The sequence below is a fragment of the Podarcis pityusensis genome, assembly GCF_964106645.2.
Source record: "Podarcis pityusensis genome assembly, chromosome: 13".
Classification (NCBI taxonomy): Eukaryota; Metazoa; Chordata; class Lepidosauria; order Squamata; family Lacertidae; genus Podarcis; species Podarcis pityusensis.
This window is the reverse complement of record NC_138038.1, coordinates 4,003,455-4,024,372: the sequence shown is the minus strand read 5'-3', so window position 1 is coordinate 4,024,372 and position 20,918 is coordinate 4,003,455. Positions and strand designations below refer to the sequence as shown.

The window sequence follows — 20,918 nt, the reverse complement described above, 5'->3', positions numbered from 1 at the left end:
TGTTGGGATACAACTGGACACCATTTTGAATCAAGATGGCAAACTGCACTGATTTTTTTGTTTTCTTAGAATTTCTGAGCAATGCAGGGCACAGGGTGGCTGGCAATTCTCAGACTGAGATCCTCTGAAAACAGGACACCTTTTTCATTGTTCTGGTATGCCACAAGCTTCAGGAACATGATTATGAAAATGCTGATTCAGTATTATTTAGAAGCACAGAATAAAGGAAACATAATACTGAAAATGTAATCTGGAAGAACATAAGATATCTAGAAATCTCTCTGCTCTGACATTTTGGTGCAGAGGTAAATGCTTATACGCTACAAGCACTTTTGAATCCCAACAATTTTTGTATAGGTATATAGACGGCTAGAACACGGGTGGCGCTGTGGGTTAAACCACAGAGCCTAGGGCTTGCTGATCAGAAGGTTGGTGGTTCGAATCCCCGTGACGGGGTGAGCTCCCGTTGCTCGGTCCCTGCTCCTGCCAACCTAGCAGTTCGAAAGCACCCCTAAGTGCAAGTAGATAAATAGGTACCACTCCGGCGGGAAGGTAAACGGCATTTCCGTGCGCTGCTCTGATTCGCCAGAAGCGCCTTAGTCATGCTGGCCACATGACCCGGAAGCTGTCTGCGGACAAACGCCGGCTCCCTCGGCCAATAAAGCGAGATGAGCGCCGCAATCCCAGAGTCGGTCACGACTGGACCTAATGGTCAGGGGTCCCTTTACCTTTACCTTATAGATGGCTAGATGTTGTCTTGTAAGCCTCCTTCCGGCACCTCCTGCAGCCAAACTGGTGCCAAATGTATCGCTCTGCTTTCCTTTGGACAACATCAGCAAGACTGAGAGGTGGGTCTTGTTGTCTGGGCAGCCCAGGACCTCCACACGCGCTGCTGAGGCCTGTGCTCCAGAGAGGTCACTTCAGTGCTGCTAACATAGCAAAAGCAACGTGGGAGTCAGCAGCTACAAGTTACCATTCTCTGCAGCCACAGCAGGTGCTGTGATTCTCCAGCGGTTTCACTTCACCTCTCGAGGTGAACTCCATTGTCTCTTGAGACAGATGAATGTCAACAACAAATGTGTATAGCAGAGAAAAGTTTAGCCCTACATTTACTAGCTGATGATTTTGTTATTTCTTTGGTGCTGATATTTAGAAAAGGCTCCAGAGATGCTACAGTTTGTTTACAGATGTCTATTCCAGTATTTACCAGACTTGGGAAGAAACTACAAGCTTGTGATTAATCACCTTATATATTAAAACAATCCAAAGAGAGGAACAAAAGAGATTTCAAGATAAAAGCTCAAAAGAGCTCTGGTAAATATTGGAAATGTTTAAAATGTTGTACAAGCAAGACAACTAACCGACAAACAATCTTCATCTCTAAGTGCCAGCTTTGCTTGCTTGTCTCCTTCCTCTGTTAATTCAGTTCCCGACATTCAGTCATATGTCAACATACAGATAATCTAGTTGCAATGCAGCAAGGCAATGGTGATGAAACCTCTGGCACTGAATTGTTCAATCTCTTGTGGAGGGGCTGGTTTGTCAGAAAGACCTCTGCCTGCCCCTGGCAGATCTGTTCCTTTCCCAAGAGAGAGTAGTCTCTTGAAGCTAAGCAAATTTGGCCCTGGGAGCTGCCTGAATGGATACCATTTGTGCTTGGGTGCCATATGCAGGGTCGGATTTATGTATAGGCTAAGTAGGCTGAAGCCTAGGGCCTCTAGATCTAGGGGGCCTCACCAGCCTGCAACCTGATGGGTTTCCTGAGGCCAGGTGCTCCCACAGCCCATCCTCGGGAAGGCCAGAAGGCAAGGATCTGTGATCCACTCTGAGGTTCTTAGAGGAAGGGTGATTTACCAGTATGAAAGACAGAGAGAAACAGACAAGGTCAACAGGAAAAAAGGGACGGGGTCCTGCTTTACATTGGCTAAGCTGCTGTCATCCTAAATCCCCCCTACCATTGCTAGAGCTCAACAGATCCTGAAAGGGATGGGATGGGAGGAAGCTATGCAAGGAGGACTGGAACAAGGTCAGAAAGAATTACAAAGAATCTGAGGTGAGGGTGGGAGAGAGAAAACGAGGACAGAGCAGGGGGCAGGGAGGACAGATAAAGGTCGAAGCTAACATGTTGATAACAAAAAAGCAGGCAGACCAAGGTTGTAGGCCTTTAGTCTCAGTATCAATAAATATTCTTGATATTTATCACCAGAGGTATTCTTATTCTGAGACAGCCGAGGATTCATGCAAGCTTTCCTCATGGTGCACATATCATTTACCCATTAAGGGAGTTAGGTTGGTAAGTCAAGCTTCTCTGAAGTGAAAGCTTTGCAAACAAATGAAGTTACCTGACCTACCATCTTCCTTCTCTTGCAACTAACTTGAGAACTTAAAGCCAGCTATCTGCATAATTGAGGGCAGGGTTGGCTAACGTGTGGCCCTCCAGGTGTTGCTTGGCTGCAACTCCCATCAGCCCCAGTCCCCATGGACCCTGGTCATGGAGGAGGAGAGCTCTGGTCCAGCAACATCTCAAGGGGGTTGACTTCGCTTGGCTAAGGGGAACACGTCCCTAAGGTCACACGTGCATTGGAATATAATGAATCTCACTAAATCTGCTAAGCAGAGAGCAAAGCCATGCATGACTCATTGTATTAAGTCCAAAGGATTGCTGACTAGTGGGATATTTTTCAACTCAAATGCCTGGAAGCTAAGTAGAACTCATCCTACGCTTTAGGACAGGGGTAGGCAACCTAAGGCCCGGGGGCCAGATGTGGCCCAATAGCCTTCTAAATGCAGCCCATGGACAGTCCAGGAATCAGCGTGTTTTTACATGAGTAGAATGTGTGCTTTTATTTAAAATGCATCTCTGGGTTAATTGTGGGGCATAGGAATTTGTTCTTTTTTTTTTTCTTTTCAAAATATAGCCTGGCCCACCACATGGTCTAAGGGACAGTGGACCAGCCCCCTGCTGAAAAAGTTTGCTGACCCCTGCTTTAGGAGAACTGAAACTGAGCTTCTTGATACTCCCAGCCTGGCAGTCAACAATTACACATGTGCTTGTGAATATACAAAGCTAGTCAAAACTAGAAGAGCACTGCCATGAACCGTGTGTAAAAAGCATAACCAGTGTGTTTCTACCTCATACATTCAGAGGTAGCAATCTTAAATTGCTGCAAGAAAGACAACTGTGCCCTCCTAGGGACAATATTATTATGAGTTGTTGTTGTTGTTTATCCACCCTTTACCCAAAGCTTCCATTGTGGATTGCAACTTTAAAAAACAATGTTAGATACAGTTAAAAACAATTTACAATCACAAAAATAAGATGAGTCATAAAAATATATAGATTGCACCCTAACAGATGCATTGTAGCATAAGCTTTTGAGGGGGAGTCTACTTTGTCAAATGAATGAAATGGTAACCTCAGTAGTTTATGCGCTTGAGCCTGCAGATAAGAAAGAGATTTACTTATTTTTTAAAAGTGAGGCCACAAGGCAAGCAATGCAAAACACAACTATGCAGAAAAGGAATAGAAAACAACAGCACCAGTTCCAATAAGATTGGATGTGACTATGATCCATCACCAGCAGATGATGGGATGGCAAAGCAATATTAGTTAGCTAGCTTGTAGCCTGCCTTCCCATCAAGTGAAGCAATAATGGAAATGCAGTTGATAGAGGTGAAGATCACTTTCAGCCAAGGACTAGATTTGAACATTGCCGACCTTTTGAGGCTGCATTCCAGTGGTGGGTGTTACCAAATGTAAAAGTAGGTTGGGCCAATGATAATGAAATGAAATGCTTATGAGTGGGGGGTTCTCCTCCAAAACACCCACCATTTCACTCCCAAGTCTATTGGGATAGACTTGCCTATCCCAGTACAAGAATGTCTCAACCTCATGACCCAGTCAGAGTTGTGCATAGGTTGTCCCTGCCCACTTGGGCCTCCTGCTGCAACTTGAGATAAGTGAGCAACCCAAGATAGGCACCTGCTCTCTCAGGGGGAGTGCTAACCCATCCAGAACATCTCCTTAATTCCTGCACCTAAGAACCATGAAATCACACTACCACCACCTTCTAAATTCAGCTGCAGTTTATTGGCCCTAATCCAGCCCACTGCCAGCTCCAGACCCTGGTCCAACAACTGCCCAGCCTCTCTAGAGTGCAGTTCCGGAGTGAGGTCACTGGCGGAGGAAGAGGAGTGGGGGGGGAGCGCACTGCCCCTGGCAGCGCAATCCCCGTGGCGCAATCCCATTGTGGCTGCCTGCCTGCCTGCGCTGGGTGCCACACCCCCAGGATGCACGCCAGCCCCGCCTCCGCCTGCTCTCCGCCCCGCCCCCCCGGTGCCAGAGCATGAAGCTCCGCCACTGAGTGAGGTGACTTCAACTTCTATCAGCTCCAGTCAGTATGGCCTGTGGTCAAGGATTATAAGAACTGGACTCCAGCAGCATATTGGAGAGGGGTGCATACTCTGCACTGCTGATAAATGATTTTCAAATGTTCTAGCCTGATGGAACCATTTCAACATGTTCTTCTCTGCAAGAGACCCCAGCTCACAGCTTATGATCCTGAAGCATGTACATGGGCGCACCCTGCATGAATGGAGAGCTCACGCTGTAGAATGCACCACTGTGCACTTGCATCTGCAAATTACAGGGAAAGGTCAGCAGTGGTGGGCAGGGAATTGTCTGCCATTACTGATCTTCTCACTGAGGAGCCCCTGATAAGACATCCACAGGCCCCAGAGTTCCCTGGAATACAGTTTCCGCTCATACCCACCAAATCCATGGAGACTATTGAAAAAATAATACACTCCAGATCAGATCTTTTAAATTATTTGTGCTACACTTTTCTCCTTCTGGCAGATATCGTTCTCAACTGTGATAGCATTTTTAACACTGTACACATACTCTCACACACATTGCTTTTAAAATATTTTCTTTGGAGAAGCTTCAAAAAAGGTCCCAAGAGTCATTTGCAGTTCAGCTGAGGAACTTAGCAAATACATTTTGTTTGTGTGCTTCAAGCATTGCTACACAAAGGCCAGCACGCAAACATAATCGATTTTGAAAACAGTATGTAATACGGTAAGTCTGCTTTACTAAATTTGTTCCACAGGTGTTATCAGAAACCCTCTGTTACCCCCGATGCAGATTACACTTGGACCCTTTTCACCCCCAGATAATTGGCTCTCCTTTGATTAAGGGAAAGCATTTTAACGGCTATAAAACCAGGACAGGCTGTACAAGAACAAGCAGCCAGCACAGCTGGGAACACCCTTGAAGATGTTCTGTAAAGATACAAAGGCCCTTGTTTTAATGTGGATGGCTGGGCACAAGTACAATATTCTATATGGAAAGGCAGCGGAATTAAAGGGCTTATCCCGTGCTTTTTAGTGTCAAAACATAATTGTACTCATTGTTTACTTTCTTGGAGCAGAACTGGAGATACTGGGCCCTTCCTTTCCACATCTGCTTCAACATATTTATGGATGGATGCCTGTTCACATTCAGAAAACGACTGCCTGAGTGCATTCTTATTTACACCCACTGCATTGGCACTTTGAAGCAAAAAAATAAATAAAACGGCTCCACAATCAATCTGCTGCTCACCCACAGAATTCCATGAAGGTGACCAATGGATGTCAAGGCGCAGAGATGCAGGCTCCCTTTGGAGCAACTGCTGCTTCTGTCAGATAACTGAAGGAATGAGGCTATAAAGATAATGTGCGATTGGCGGAGCAAGCCAGGATCCAGCTGGGAGAAGAAAGGGGGTCTGGAAGAGCAGGTGGGTGAGTGGTCAGAGAGTTCTGCGGGGGGGGGGGAGAACTCTTTGAAGAACTCTTAGGACTATTCTAATGCCATTCTGGATCCTTCCCTTCGAGCGCAGGCCTCAGCAGTGCAAAGTTTAAGTCAACACTCTACTGACCATTGCTGCATGTGCGCTTAGGAAAGACAAATATTTACTCTCCAAGACTGTTGCTGAGCCCTTTATTTACAGCAGGCTGCACAGGTTTGCTAATAATACAGCACAGATGTTAATGGGAAAGGATTTAAGGTCTTTGAAGAGAAAAGGGATTCATCTTATGGTGTGACACATCCTACAAATTAATACTTAACCGTCTTTTATTCTGAGCTGTGGAAGTGTATTAGCTTTGCGAGTGTGACTGTTTAGCATTGTTAAAGAAAATTCTGGGTTGAGAGACCACTCAACAGCCCTGCTCATCGGAGTACAAGTCCCCCGCGGGTCCATGCGGTCAGTAAAAGAAGGAAATTCCAGCCAAGTAATTTGGGACAAAACAGCAGTCAGTAGACTTAGATCCTTTATTGTTGCGCAACAGGATCAAACAGCAGTAAGTGAACCCAGAGCATGGGGCGACATTGACTTTTAAAACTTCTCACAATATCCCAGAATAGAGTTCGTACAGCATCATTGTTGCATCATTTTTACATCACTGACATGTCACAGAAGGGGAGGAGTAGACAGGAGTTACACTAGTTCAACCTTGGACAACATGTCCAGACAAGTCCTTGGTACAAGATTAAAAGGTAAAGGTAAAGGGAACCTTACCATTAAGTCCCGACACGGACGACTCTGGGGTTGCAGCGCTCATCTCGCTTTACTGGCCAAGGGAGCCAGAGTTTGTCTGCAGACAGTTTTTCCGGGTCATGTGGCCAGCATGACTAAGCCGCTTCTGGTGAACCAGAGCAGCGCATGGAAACACCGTTGACCTTCCCACTGGAGTGGTACCTATTTATCTACTTGCACTTTGTTGTGCTTTCGAACTGCTAGGTTGGCGGGAGCTGGGACCGAGCAATGGGAGCTCACCCCGTCGCGGGGATTCGAACCGCCAACCTTCTGATCGGCAAGCCCAAAAGGCTCAGTGGTTTAGACCGCAGCGCCACCCACATCCCTTTTTGGTACAAGATTAGCATAGGCAAAACATGTCCAGGCACCTCTCAAGTACCCACCATAGAGCTCCCTTTGCACATCCATAACCTGGGGCAAGTCCAGTGATGGGCTTTTGGAAACTAACTGCTCAGCAATTGTCACCCCTGGGCACTTCCCTGGGTGGGGTGGGTGTACATGTCCTCACTGGAGGTGGCAGGGAAGAGTCCTTTTTCCATGGGCAAAATGGCGTTGGAATGGAGGAACTTGGCAAAGGGGCTGATTTTATATGATTTATAAAGCTAGGTATCTTCCCTGAGCTGTCAAGTCAAAAGGATACATTCAGGCATAATATTTGTAGCATTTAACAACTTTAAAGATGTGTCACACCCCCGTAATTTACGTAACAGCATGTACTTGGTTTTTTGATGGAGACTGAGGCCAAAAAAACTGTCTTTCCCATTTACTCATGTTCACAGTCCAATGTTTCAGATTCGACTGTGAGGCCAAGTAATAGATCTGTCCAACATTATGTTCTCTGTTTTTATTTTATTTTAAGCTATGAGAAACTGCACATCTTACAAGTTTACTTACTATTTCAGCACTAATCAAAACACAAAATACAACAAGTCTGTTGAAAAGTGGGCTTCATTTATAAACACTTAGAAAGATAAGATTCAATATAATATACAATTGTATATTCTTTTTAAAAAAAACCATTATGAATTCACCTTCCTTCATCAATTAAATCCCACCCTGAACAGATAATCATCAGCCTTCTGAATAACCATAATGTTATGATTATATCAGATAGGCCAAGGAAATGGCCCTTATTTTGTATTATTTGAATTTCATTCAATATACTGAAGCTATCACTCTACATATACTTTATGCTTTTAGGCGTTATACATTGTTTTAAACTTACTGTTGTGCTTATATTTTATAAATTTATATTTTAAAGAAGGCAATTAAAAGACATCCCAAAAGAGCACTGGAAGAAAACATGTTTTCACTGACCCCCCAAAAGGCAAACAGAAGTGGACCTCTTTCAAGAGAGCAGCACAATTTTGGTGCCAAAGAAGAAAAGTATTTAATGTACAGTGGTACCTCGGGTTACATACGCTTCAGGTTACAGACTCCATTAACCCAGAAATATTGCTTCAGGTTAAGAACTTTGCTTCAGGATGAGAACAGAAATTGGGCTCCGGTGGCGCGGCGGCAGCAGGAGACCCCATTAGCTAAAGTGGTGCTTCAGGTTAAGAACAGTTTCAGGTTAAGTACGGACCTCTGGAACGAATTTAGTACTTAAGCCGAGATACCACTGTACAGTAGTTCTGTTGATGGAAGAACACAGAGCAGGGTTCTCAATGATTGCTTCAGCACTGAGCAGAGTCAGGGCAAACTATCTGAGGCGCAGGTAGGAAGCCGGAACCCTCCTGGTGATGCTGGACTTCCAGCTGCCCCCAGCTCCAGCCAGCAGGATCAGTGGTCAGAGGTGGAAGGAGTCTAGCAATGTATGGAGGTACTGATAGTCAAAGAAGGCAGTGTGTTTATTTATCGAAATATTTATATTTTGCTTTTTCAGATGCTCAGAGTGGTTTACAAGTCAATAATAAAAATACAATAAATGAATGCACATAAAAACCAATATGAGTTAAATCCAGTAATCAGCTGCCCGAGAAAGATTTAACCAAAAGGCAAACTAAAAAAAAAAAAAAGCCTTCCATTCTTTCTGAAAAGGAAACAAAGAATATGCTTGGGATTTTGCTTGTGCCTTCCAAGATCTGTCAAACTGCTCATAGCAACACTCTGCACCAAGTGAATCTTTCAAGGTATCTTTGAAGGCAGCCCCACATAAAACATTTGCTATTTTACTGCCCATTCACTCAGTTTTGAGAGGTCCTTTTGGAGCTCTTTGCAGTCTATTTTTGTTTTAACGATCCTGAAAAAAATGGTATCACAGACAAACTTGGCCACCTCACAGCTCACTCCCAACTCTAGATAGTTTATGAACAAGTTAAATGGCACAGATCCCAATACTGATCCTTAGGAGACTCCATTTATCTCTATTTGGAGAACTTCTATTTCAGGGGTAGTCAACCTTTTTATACCTGCTGCCCACTAATGCATCTTTCTTGATGGTAAAATTTCCTTACTGACCAGCAGTGCTCAATGGAAGGAGGATTCAGCTTGTGCCGTAGAACCCCCTACCGCCCACCTAGAATCCTGAAATGCCCACTGGTGGGCGGTAGGGACCAGGCTGACAACCCCTGGTCTATTTAATCCTACTCTTTGCTTCCTGCAACCAATTCCTGATCCACAAGAGGACCTCTCCTCTTATTCCTCGATGGCTAAGCTTACTCAGGAGTCTTTGGTGAGGTACTTTGTCACAAGTTTTTCAAAGTCCAAGTGCACTATGCCAATGACTCTGCCTGCTTCTTAAAAAGAGTGTAGGATCCAGGGTTGGCATTCTCTACCAATATAGCTCCTATCCTGCCCAATTGCACTTTTAACCTATTCTCCCTCACCCACCTGACCATGGCAACCAAATCCTAAAGAAGGACTGAGATGGCTGCTCCTGTATTAAAGATATGTAGAACTTATTTTCAAATGACAAAAGTGATCTCCTTTGGTACCTGTGGGTTTCATCTGTGCTCCTCAGTTAAAGTCCTAGCATCTATGTTACAGTGAGGAGAACCAGCTTTTGGAAAGACCTGGACTTAACTGTCAGGGGTCCTTTACCTTTTCTTTTTTTTAAAGAGAACTTGACCTCCAATGGCTCCTTAACTGTGTGGTAGGAAGTGGAGCACAGCCACTGAAGGTAGAAGGAATGGCTCTGTGTGAGAACCGAGGAACTGCTCCAGAGTTCAAGGATTCAACTCTGGAAGTCCTTCTGTTTTCCCAGAGCCTGAACATGTCAAAGATTGTGCACATTGCCTTCCTGGGAGAGAGTCAGTTTGACAGCTGTTGGGCTGGAGCATCTGACTGAAAAGGCCTGGTAGTCTGTAAAGAGGTGCTTGTAGTTTCACCAAAACATTTTCACATAGGTTGAAAATTAACTTATTTTAGACTTGATGAAGGTTAGCTACTCTGTAATGCTGTGGGGGATTTTGCAACAGTCATGAAGCCTCTCAACCGAAAGGTTGAGCAATGCTGATGTCATAAAGTCAAAGCAGCAGTGATGTCACAGACAGACGGAACACCAGAGACTCAAGGTTGCTGATGGAAGAGAGCAGACTGGTGTATAGCTGAGGATCAGGGCCTGGGTGAAAGAAGTGGGAGGAGGAATGGAACAAAAAGGGAGCAGTTAGGGTGTGGGCAGGTGAAGCAAGAGGCCCTACAAAAGTAGCGGAAGACAAAAAGAAGGGGCAGAGATAGGAAAGGAAGGCTGGAGCAGGTTGAGAAGAAGAGAGCAAGATTGGAAATGTAAAGAAAAAGAAGGTACCTTTTATCATATGTGGTGGACCTGCCCCAAGGTGAAAGACTTCTGGGAGAAGATTTATAATGAATTGAAAAAAATGTTGAAATATACATTTATTAAGAAGCCAGAGGCCTTCCTTCTTGGATTAATAGGTCTGGAATTGCCCAAGAAAGATGTTAGATTGTTTTTGTATGCCACAACAGCTGCTAGGATTTTGTTAGCTAAGAAATGGAAAACACAAGAAGTCCCAACAGTGGAGGAATGGCAGATGAAGGTGATGGACTTTTGGGAGCTAGCCGACCTGACTGGAAGAGTCCGCAACCAGAAGGAGGAGGAGTACCAGGAGGAATGGATGAAATTCAAAGACTATTTAGCTAAATATGTTAAGATAACTTAAATAGAAATACTTGCAAGTACCAGATTGGATTAGGATTTAAATATGTGATGTTATAGAATAACATGTTTAAAGTTAATATGAAAAGAAAGAAAGATGTTACTCGACTAAGTAAATTTTATGAGAAATTAGTTTTGGAAATCTGTTACAATGATATACATTGAAACTCAGCCAGGGGGATTTGAGGAAGTCACCTAACAATGTTCATAATAGAGGAGTAATTACAGTTAGGATTTGCGCGTGTTTGTTTGTTTATAAATTTGGAAAATCAATTAAAAAATTTGAAAAAAAGAGAAGAAGAGAGCAAGGAAGAAGGCGGCTTCAGAAAGGAGGCTTAGAACATGGGAAAGGAGATTTTCTGGATGCCAGGATCCAAGTTTGAGACAAGTACTCTTTTGTGAGAGAACCCCAGCAGAGATTTAAAATCACAAAATGTGCAACAAAGTAAAACATGGAAATATAGGCTTTTAGACCTTTAAAATAGACCAAGTTCCTTCCAAAACTTCCCTATTCCCCTAGCATAGAAAAAGAACACATTCAGTAAATTTTAAAATGGATTACTTACAAATTCTCAAAAGGTCAGATTCATGTGTTTTCCATATAGCATTAATAAAAGTTGCACAGGCAGTAAAACTTGACTTAGTTACAGTGCTGAAAGTTCCTAAATCACTGGTACAGGAACTCAAAGAGTGACTTGTTAGAGCCATGGGGCTAAGCTGTAGCAACCAGCTTAACCTCTTCACAGACTGAGCTCAGGTGGACTAAAGGGGAACAAAGACTTGATTACCTAGTTGCTCCCAAGGTGAGCTAAGCCTGGCAGGCAGCTTACTCTATGGTCTTAATCCTTTCTTGCAGTAATTAGACTTAAGTATGTTGGTTATGAGAGGCTGATTATCCCACAGTAATTAAGGCAAGCAAGAGAGAAGGAAAGGGGAAATCAGTTTGAAAAGGTGTATTTAGATCTGCTTCCATAAAAAGGTAAAGGACCCCTGACAGTTAAGTCCAGTCACAGATGACTCTGGGGTTGCGGCGCTCATCTCGCTTTACAGTTTTCCATGTGCCTCACTAAATATAAAATGTTGGTTATTAGCCATGATTACTTAATCTGACTGTTAAATTGATAAGTTCAAGCTAGACTTTAAAAGGCAAGAGGTTTTCCTACCACCAGCTGCCCAGAGGAGGACACCATTTTGGTGGTTTAACTTATCCAGTTGCTTGAAAGTATGTGGTACTGAAGCCTCTACAAGTTATTTTTATTTTGATGCTCAACCTTCCACAGACAACATCCTTAGCTACCACTACTTAGCACCTTGCAAAACCTTGCTATGTTTTACTGTATGGCTCTCACAAGTTATCCTCATTGCCCAAACCAACACAGAACTATTGGTTGAGCTAAGTGTTACAAACCATCATAACCAACTCCACCCCCCTATTTCTTCCCACTCAGGCACCCTCATGATGGGTGGAGTTCTTTTGAGCCAATAACCACCCAAGTTTTGTCTCCTTTCAAGTTACGAGCTCTTTATTAACCTCCCTACACATCAAACCATTTTGTATTTATTATCTCAATAACCCTTACAGCAACACCATAAGGAAGGTCAGCATGAGTTCCATCTATTTCAAATGTGGGAATGAGAGACTCCTGCATGCCCAAGGCCATCCACTGAGTTCACAGCTTAAGTGGGGTTCACATCACCTGATTCTCTTAACTACTATGTTCTAATCCTATTTTGGGTGTGCAATTAAGCAAGCCAGGCTATCTCTATTAAGAGGTGGTTTCCAGAAACTCATAGCAAAACACGTTTAACAAAAGTCTTGATGATGAATAAAAATGCAAAAAGTGTTTAGCACAAATTAAAAAAGAACATATAACTAACATTTCTATTTTCTGAATCTGACTTGCTGAAGTGGCAAGATGACCAAAGAGGTGAAAACCTAGAAGATGCTAAGAAAATGTTTATTAGGAAGAACTGCATATGACTTTAACATATGAGAGTGCTGGAGGTGAAATAGTTAAACAGGTTACCCAATCAGGACCCAGGGGGTGGAGTCAGAGGGACTATAAAACCAGCTCTGGGAGGGGCATAGGGAGTAGTTAGTTGGGAGGTTGGTTGGAGTGGGAGTGAATTGGGATAGAGTTTGTGGGTAGGTTGAGTTAGTGTAGCGAAATAAGCTGAGCCAGGAATAGTTAGGGGCTAGGAAGACAAGGAAATATCTGAGAGGTGGTTTAGTGAGAGACAGCAAGTAGCGGAAGTTATAGGTCTGGATAGGCACCCCATGACTGTAATTGACCAATACCGTTTATGAAACCACACGCTTGTTAAACTGCCATAAATAAACAAAAGTTTATGTTCCAGTTTAACCCTGACTGGACTGGGTATTGTACCAGGGTAGGGCCCGGGTGGTGGCAGCGAGAAATAAAGCGGTGGCACAGGGATCAATAGACGGTGAAACGTCTGAGGACCCTGTGTGATTGCCACACTGCATACAGTGGTACCTCTGGTTAAGTACTTAATTAATTCCGGAGGTCCGTACTTAACCTGAAACTGTTCTTAACCTGAAGCACCACTTTAGCTAATGGGGTCTCCCGCTGCTGCCGCATGATTTCTGTTCTCATCCTGAAGCAAAGTTCTTAACCTGAAGCACTATTTCTGGGTTAGCGGAGTGTGTAACCTGAAGCGTATGTAACCTGAGGTATCACTGTATGTAGAAGTTCAACGCCTAATTTTTGCGTGTGGTTTTGTTTTGGTTTTGTTTTGGTTTTTTTTGCCCCTCACAGGCAATGTGGAGAAGAGGTGAATCTCTGACAACTCGTCATGGCAGCTAAATGGACCTTACATGATAACAGGCCATGTACCTCTCTGAGCACCACTTGGTGATGGACAAACAGAAGGGGATGGCAAATGATTCCATGTTCTGCTTCCAGAAACTTATGGCTCTGGCTCTTGCTTGCACCAAAATAATGGACTACATGAACCCTTGGTCTGATCCAGCAAATCAATTCTTAGGTCAGTTCTTTATTCTTCCCATGTAAGTGACCCAATCTAGTCCCATATAAAATACTCAACTGCAGCCCATCGCAAGGCATCATTTCATTTGTTTCATGCTTCGTATTTGTACTCCTCTTTTGCAGCAGTGTGCCTTTTCTATGGCATGCAACATGCATTGAAACATTCCGCTGCCAGGGAGGCCATCTCTGTTATGATGTAGCTGACAAGGTGAAGGATTGTCCTTCACTAAACACTTTCTCTTGGGCCTGTAACTCCTGGCTCAAGGAAACCATAGAACCACACCCTATCCATCACTCATCCACTTCAATAAATACAGAATTAGCAAGGTTGTCACCTGGAAAAAATGAACTATGCGAAATAGAATTTATACAGGAGTGACTAATCCCATGCTTTGGCTGACAAAAGAAAATAAACTCTTATATTCTCGGCTGTTTTAAAAATAGTCTGTAGAATATTGGGAGCAGATACAGACCTTTAGGAAGGGTGTAGAGTAAGAACATTCTTCTATAGCAATGCTGTACAGAGTTCCATGGATTTAAAACAAAATGAATGTTGTGTTACCCTGGGCACGCAGCACGTTCCTTTTCTGGGGCCATCAGGATCTGCTAGCTAATGCATTTGAAGGATTTTAATTCCCAGTGTTTATGGCATGGCCTATAGCAGGGGTCAGCAAACTTTTTCAGCAGGGGGCCGGTCCACTGTCCCTCAGACCTTGGGGGGGGGGGGCGGACTATATTTTGAAGAAAAAAATGAACAAATACCTATGCCCCACAAATAACCCAGAGATGCATTTTAAATAAAAGAACACATTCTACTCATGTAAAAACACACTGATTCCTGGACTGGATTTAGAAGGTGATGGGGCCAGATCTGGCCTTAGTTTGCCTACCCATGCCCTATAGGGTGGCTCCACCAACTGGCCAATGGGATTCTAATTTTGTTCTACAGCAGGTTGGGGAAAAGGTCAGACAAAGGATATGACCATGGCAGGAAAAGGAGGTGATGTTCAAGCACAAATCAGGGCAATCTACTCTAAAACCACCTTTGTCCTTTGCTTATTCCTTAGACTTATTCTCCCTGTAAATTATCTGAACAGTGTAAGTGATGTGCATAATAGAACTGGCACAATTAAAATATTTTTTTCCCCCTGCAAGGGTATCTAAAGATGGCATCTGTTACCCAACATACCAATGCTATGTGAAGCTTGGTGGACTAAAAAATACAAGAGTATCCATGTTTTTGCAGAAAATTGCACAAACATTATCTTGCAGCTGAAACAATTAGCAGGATCAAGCAATACCAAGACAATTTTTGTACCAGTTGTTGTGTTCATTGAGGACATTGATGTTTAGTATTTGTCCTGTGGTCATAAGCAAATGTTTGATGCTACAGCCAGTCACAAGCTCTGCCATTTGTAAACGTAAAGGACCCCTGACAGTTAAGTCCAGTCGTGAACAACTCTGGGGTTGCGGCGCTCATCTCACTTTACTGACCAAGGGAGCCGACGTTTGTCCGCAGACAGTTTTTCCGGGTCCTGTGGCCAGCATGACTAAGCTGCTTCTGGCGAACCAGAGCAGCGCACGGAAACGCCATTTACCTTCCCGCAGGAGCGGTACCTATTTATCTACTTGCACATTGACATGCTTTCAAACTGCTAGGTTGGCAGGAGCAGGGACCGAGCAACGGGAGCTCACCCCGTCGCGGGGATTCGAACCGCCAACCTTCCGATTGGCAAGCCCAAGGCTCAGTGGTTTACATCACAGCACCACCCGCATCCCATATCTGTAAAGTTAGATGTAATGAAAAAGAAAGCACATAAACAAGAGTTCCTAGGAATTATGGAACCACACAGTGAAACGAGCGAGGAGACCTTTAGCGCAATAACAGAGAAGTGCAAGAAACTGGCAGATGAAGGGGATGTAGAACTTAAAGCATGTAGAGAAACCATTCAACAGAAATACCATGCCAATCATCACAACTAATCCACAAAAGAGTTCAACCAATCGTCCATCTACAGTCCCTACTTATTACCTCACTGAATATAAAAACCAACCTGCTTATGGTTTGTTTAGACTACCATCCCACACTGAAGAAAAATGCTTTCAAACCCCTGTCAGCTCCATTCAGGTACTTTTCAAATCTGAAAACTTTGTGGCTGAATCAGTTTAGTATGAGCTGTGAGCAAATAGATATACCAGATAAATACCCCCATCATTGTGTAACATTTACAACATGAGCCTTACTGAACTATTGGAACCTGCTATTAAAATGGTCATCCTTTTAGTACTTTCCCTCCCAGTCACAACATGCACACCTGAATAATCCTTTAACACTTTGTGTGGGATGAAGACTACAGCTGGAAGGAAGAGCAAGGCCCATTTTCACCTGGCCTAGGGGGCGGAGCCCAGACTCACCTTTAACAGCTAAAAGAGGCTCCTGGGAGGCCGGAGGGACATTGCTGGAACAATTCTCGGGGTTGGGGCAACTGGCTAAAAAGTTTTAAAATGTTTTAAATGGTTCTAATTTTGGTTCCCCTGTTTCATTTTTGTCAGGTTGGTGTCGGTTAAATGTTTAGCTGGGGTTGGCTGTTCTTTTAATTTGGGTATAACTGTAAACTGTTTCAGTAGCACCTTTAAGACCAACTAAGTTAGTTCTTGGTATGAGCTTTCGTGTGCTTGCACACGAAAGCTCATACCAAGAACTAACTTAGTTGGTCTTAAAGGTGCTACTGGAAGGATTTTTTTTATTTTGACTATGGCAGACCAACACGGCTACCTATCTGTAACTGTAAACTGTTTGTTATTATTATTGGTTTTTATTGATTTATTGGTTTGTATATTGCTTGTATAGGATATTTTGTTTTTTAATGCTTGATGTTTTGTTGTGTTTTTATATATGTTGTAAGCCGCCAAGAGAGGCTGGGGAAACCCAGCCAGATGGGCGGGATATAAATTTTAAAAAAATATTATATTATGAAGACATGAGTGAAGTTCAACAATGAGTGAAGATAGTTGGTCTGACTTAGGTTTGTTTGGTTCCCTCCCCCCCCCCCGCCAACCCTAACCCTGACTTGTATTTGTTGAGTGTCTATATAAAAAGTCCATATAGAAGTTACTGACCATTTTGGCCAGGGTCCATTTTTTTTCATGAATGATCCACTTTGCATTACAATGGTACCTTGGTTCTCAAACACCTTGGTACTCAAACAATTTGGAACCCAAACACTGCAAGCTCGGAAGTGTTCCAGTTTGTGGACTTTTTTCGGAAGCCGAACATGCTCTGTTTTGAGTGTTACGCTTCCGTTTTGAGTGTTACGCTTCCGTTTTGAGTGTTACACTGAGGTCTGTCTGTTTTTGCTATTTATTTTGCGTTTTGTTTTTGCGGCTCTTTTTTTGTGACTGTGTGGACCCCAGTTCAGCTACTGATAGATAGATTGATTGATTGATTGATTGATTGATTGTGTGACTGCAGTACATTGTTTATTGCTTTCATTTTATGGATCAATGGTCTCGTTAAAATTCATGTTCAATTGCTGTTTTAGGGGTTGTTTTTAAAAGTGTGGAACGGATTAATCCATTTTGCATTACTTTCCATGGGAAAGCCACCTTGGTTTTGGAACAGACTTCTGGAACAGATTAAGTTTGAGAACCAAGGTACCACTGTGTATGTTTCTTTATGGTATAGACAGACCAACCAAAAAAAGAGTATGACTGGTTTTGGACCTTATGTCTGGCACTTAGAACAGCAAAGGCAGCTTCTGTGTAAAAGGTGTTAAATTCAAGCAGGTATAGGTGTAGAGTCCTAGAGTATTGTTCAGTGGAGAGATTGAAACTGTATATCGTTCAAGTGCCTTGCCCTGTTATTGTAAAATGGACAAAAAAAAACACAACCATATAAAGACTGTAAATAGTAAAGTCAGCAATCTGTAGCCACAAGTTATAGACCTTTGCCTTCCGTGAATTATTTTTGTGGACACCCACGCTTGCCTCCCTGAGAAGGCCCAAGTCCACAGATGATTCACATTTGCAGCTTAGTACACAACTTGTATCGATTACTTTTGTGAAATACCTGGTTAATTAAACCTTGAATGTGACCTAATTTGGTTTGGGCTAGTCAGGGTGGCCAAGGGACGCGGGTGGCGCTGTGGGTTAAACCACAAAGCCTAGAACCTGCCGATCAGAAGGTTGGCGGTTCGAATCCCCACGATGGTCCCTGCTCCTGCCAACCTAGCAGTTCGAAAGCACGTCAAAGTGCAAGTAGATAAATAGGTACCGCTCTGGCGGGAAGGTAAATGGTGTTTCCGTGCGCTGCTCTGGTTCGCCAGAAGCGGCTTAGTCATGCTGGCCACATGACCCAGAAGCTGTACGCCGGCTCCCTCGGCCAATAAAGTGAGATGAGCGCTGCAACCCCAGAGTCGGCCATGACTGGACCTAATGGTCAGGGGTCCCTTTACCTTTACTAGTCAGGGTGGTCAACTTGTGGTTCTCCAGATGTTGCTGGAGCCCAACGCCCTGCCAAGGGGCGGGGATGATGGGAGGTGCAGCCCACATCTGGAGGGCCACAGGTTTCCTAGACTTGCTCTAAGACTTAGTTCACTGCCTGCGAAATGGGAACAGTGACTTCACTTAAAAAGTTGTTGCAAGAATGGATAAGAATTGTAAAGAGCCCGTGACAGGTAGCAATTTAATGGGGACTGGGAATAGGGAGAGCCAGATTTAAATCTTTTATCAGCAGTGAAACAGCTGGCAATGCTGAGGCAGTTTCTCTTTCTTTTTGTCCAGCCTACCTTGATTACTGTGAGAATGAAGAGAAATAGCCTTCCCTCCTCCCCATAAGCTTCCCTAACTAGGGAAAAATCCTAGTGATATGCACAGTAATTTTTTTTAAGGTGCTTAGAGAGCAAATGCAGGGCACATTCTGTCTGCCTACCCTTATTTATTTATTAGGATGACAGCCTGCCCCATCCTAAAATGCTGGGTTTGGCACACACACAGGAAATAAAATACCCATTAAGTATTGAAAACTCCACATCACCATGCCCCTAAAGGTCACTGACACTTTGAAAAATTCCTTACACCAAAGTGTTATACCATTTCAGGCATACTTTTGGAATGTTCTGCATTCTCCGAGCCATGCAGAGCAATCCTTCCTGCTTTTGACACCAGAATGAAGGTTAAAAGAGTTTTTTTCTGTTTAGTGAGCAGTTCTGCTGTAATCCTTCAAGTGCCAGAATGAATGACAGCTGTAAGTTTCTGACATTCCAAACACTTGATAAAGTTATCTGGCAGAAGCCCTCAGCATCCCGTTTCCAAGCCGATGCACATTTCCTGCTCACATCGCTGGTAAAAAGACAGATTTCAGAATGTCCCCTCTCCCCAGAACTAGGGAAGGGAAAAGAGGAGGTTCTTACCTTCTATGACCTGAGCTGGGAGACCAGCAGGGAGCAATGAACCCAAAAGCAGCAGGAGCAAATTCCAGGGCACCCGGGAATGACTGGAGAAAATTGGGAAAGAGGGAGAGGAAGGAAGCCAGAGGTGAGGTGAAGCAATTCAGTGCCTACATGTGAGGGTGGCGAGGGTGAAGGTGGTGGTTCTTACCTGGGAAGCATTTTGTAAAAGCCAGTCTTCAGCCAAAGACAGGTTCAGCTGCTTGCCTGGAGTTGGGGAAGAGAGAGGCGGCTGCTGATCTGCTTTCTTCCCCACCAGCGCTCAGCCCAAGTGGAACAAAGGCAGCTCTCTCTCAGGCTGGCTCTCAGTGAGTCACTGCAAGCCTCCAAGCCGGGCTCCCAGCACTGAAATCCGACTCCTTCTGCTATGTTTTCCTTACAGAACCCACCATCTTCCAGCTCCTCTTCTTCTACCTCACAGCTAAGTCCAGGACCTCATGCTCCTCCTATATTTTTGTCTGTCCTCAGATTTCCCATCAAATGACAGCAATACAATCACCACGACCCGGGAAGCTTCCTCGGCTCCTCATTCTTCCTCTGAGGGCTGCATTCCCTTTGTGGTTAACATCCTCTGATAAAAAAGCAATGTTTCTTTTTAATGTTCACGACTGTTTTGGGAAATTGCGGCAGCTCCTGCCTCAGCGGGGCTGACACGGGAGGAACTTCCACAGGGCTGGTCCCAAAAGGAATAGCAGTTTCACAAAAGAGCATTAAATCAAGTGTTTAAGTTGGGCTGACATGAGGGAGAGCTTTCCCACAGGATCAGACTCTTCATTCTCACTTGTATTTCTTGGTTTTAAGGATGCCTTCTGGTTTACTGAACATTGTCTAAAGTTGGGTATATTAATAGGCAAATCATAAATGGTTTTCTAAAAATTAAGTAAAGACCTCCAACAATTGTTCCTCATCACACCTCTGATATGTTCCACCTAGTTTGATGCAGCTAAACTGAAACAGAATAAATCAAACTTCCGATTGTTCTCAAAAAACCAAAGTCTCATTTGTTATTTTTTACACAGTATCATATTATTATACTTTGTTTCCTTAATTTCCTTCAGAGAAATATTCTTTAGTTTATTGTCTATACATTACAAGAATCATTTAAGGTCTGCCAGGGGGTTTTTGCTATCATAATAGGTTTTCAAATATTCTTTAAATACTATCCATTCTTTATTCACCTTCTGCACTGAGTACCTTCTAACTCTCCCCGTCATTATTGCCAATTGGATGTACAGTGGTACCTCAGGTTACATACGTTTCAGGTTACAGACTCCACTAACCCAGAAATAGTACCTCGGGTTAAGAACTTTGCTTCAGGATGAGAAGAGAAATCGTGCTCCGGCGGTGCAGCAGCAGCGGGAGGCCCCATTAGCTAAAGTGGTGCTTCAGGTTAAGAACAGTTTCAGGTTAAGAACGGACCTCTGGAACGAATTAAGTTCTTAACCCGAGGTACCACTGTATTCTGTCATCTTTACCTGCCATTCTGACTTTGTAGGTGTAATTTCACTCTTCCAATTCATTGCGACCAGAATCCTGGCAGCAGATGTTGTATACATAAAAAGTGGTCTTACTTCTTTCTTGATTTCAGTTGACATTATCCCTAATAAAAAGGCCTCTGGTCACACTTTGGGTGCTCCTGCCTTCACCCACATTTGAATTTGAATTTCCCCCTCAGCGTGCTGCAAGGCTGTAGAATTCTTTCTAAGGTGTCCTTGTAGTTCCAATAGTGAAGAGAATATTTTCACAGACACTTTTTTCATCCCTT

At 43.6% G+C, this 20,918-nt stretch overlaps 1 protein-coding gene and 1 long non-coding RNA gene across 5 annotated transcripts in view; one reads left to right on the top strand and one right to left on the bottom strand.

Annotated features, from left to right (window-relative positions):
• The window catches only part of COL15A1 (collagen type XV alpha 1 chain), a 122,075-nt gene extending 102,529 nt beyond the window's left edge, over positions 1-19,546 (bottom strand). For 2 of the 3 annotated variants that reach the window (XM_080976500.1, XM_080976501.1), the window contains exons 1-2: positions 19,305-19,542; positions 19,118-19,200 (exon numbers count right to left, since the gene is read on the bottom strand). In XM_080976500.1, the coding sequence (XP_080832626.1) occupies positions 19,118-19,200; positions 19,305-19,315 (94 nt within the window). In that variant the 5' untranslated portion in view covers positions 19,316-19,542. Of the gene's footprint in view, positions 1-19,117; positions 19,201-19,304 lie in introns of all 3 variants that reach the window. The other variant, XR_013978543.1, reaches the window with a different exon arrangement.
• LOC308460635 lies at positions 5,945-13,773 on the top strand. Of its 2 annotated transcripts, none has more exons than XR_013978666.1 (2): positions 5,945-6,541; positions 13,476-13,773. It is a non-coding gene; the product is annotated as an uncharacterized lncRNA (long non-coding RNA). The 2 variants fall into 2 exon arrangements; XR_013978667.1 differs by lacking the exon at positions 5,945-6,541 and adding an exon at positions 9,262-10,322.
• Positions 19,547-20,918: the final 1,372 nt, after the last annotated feature.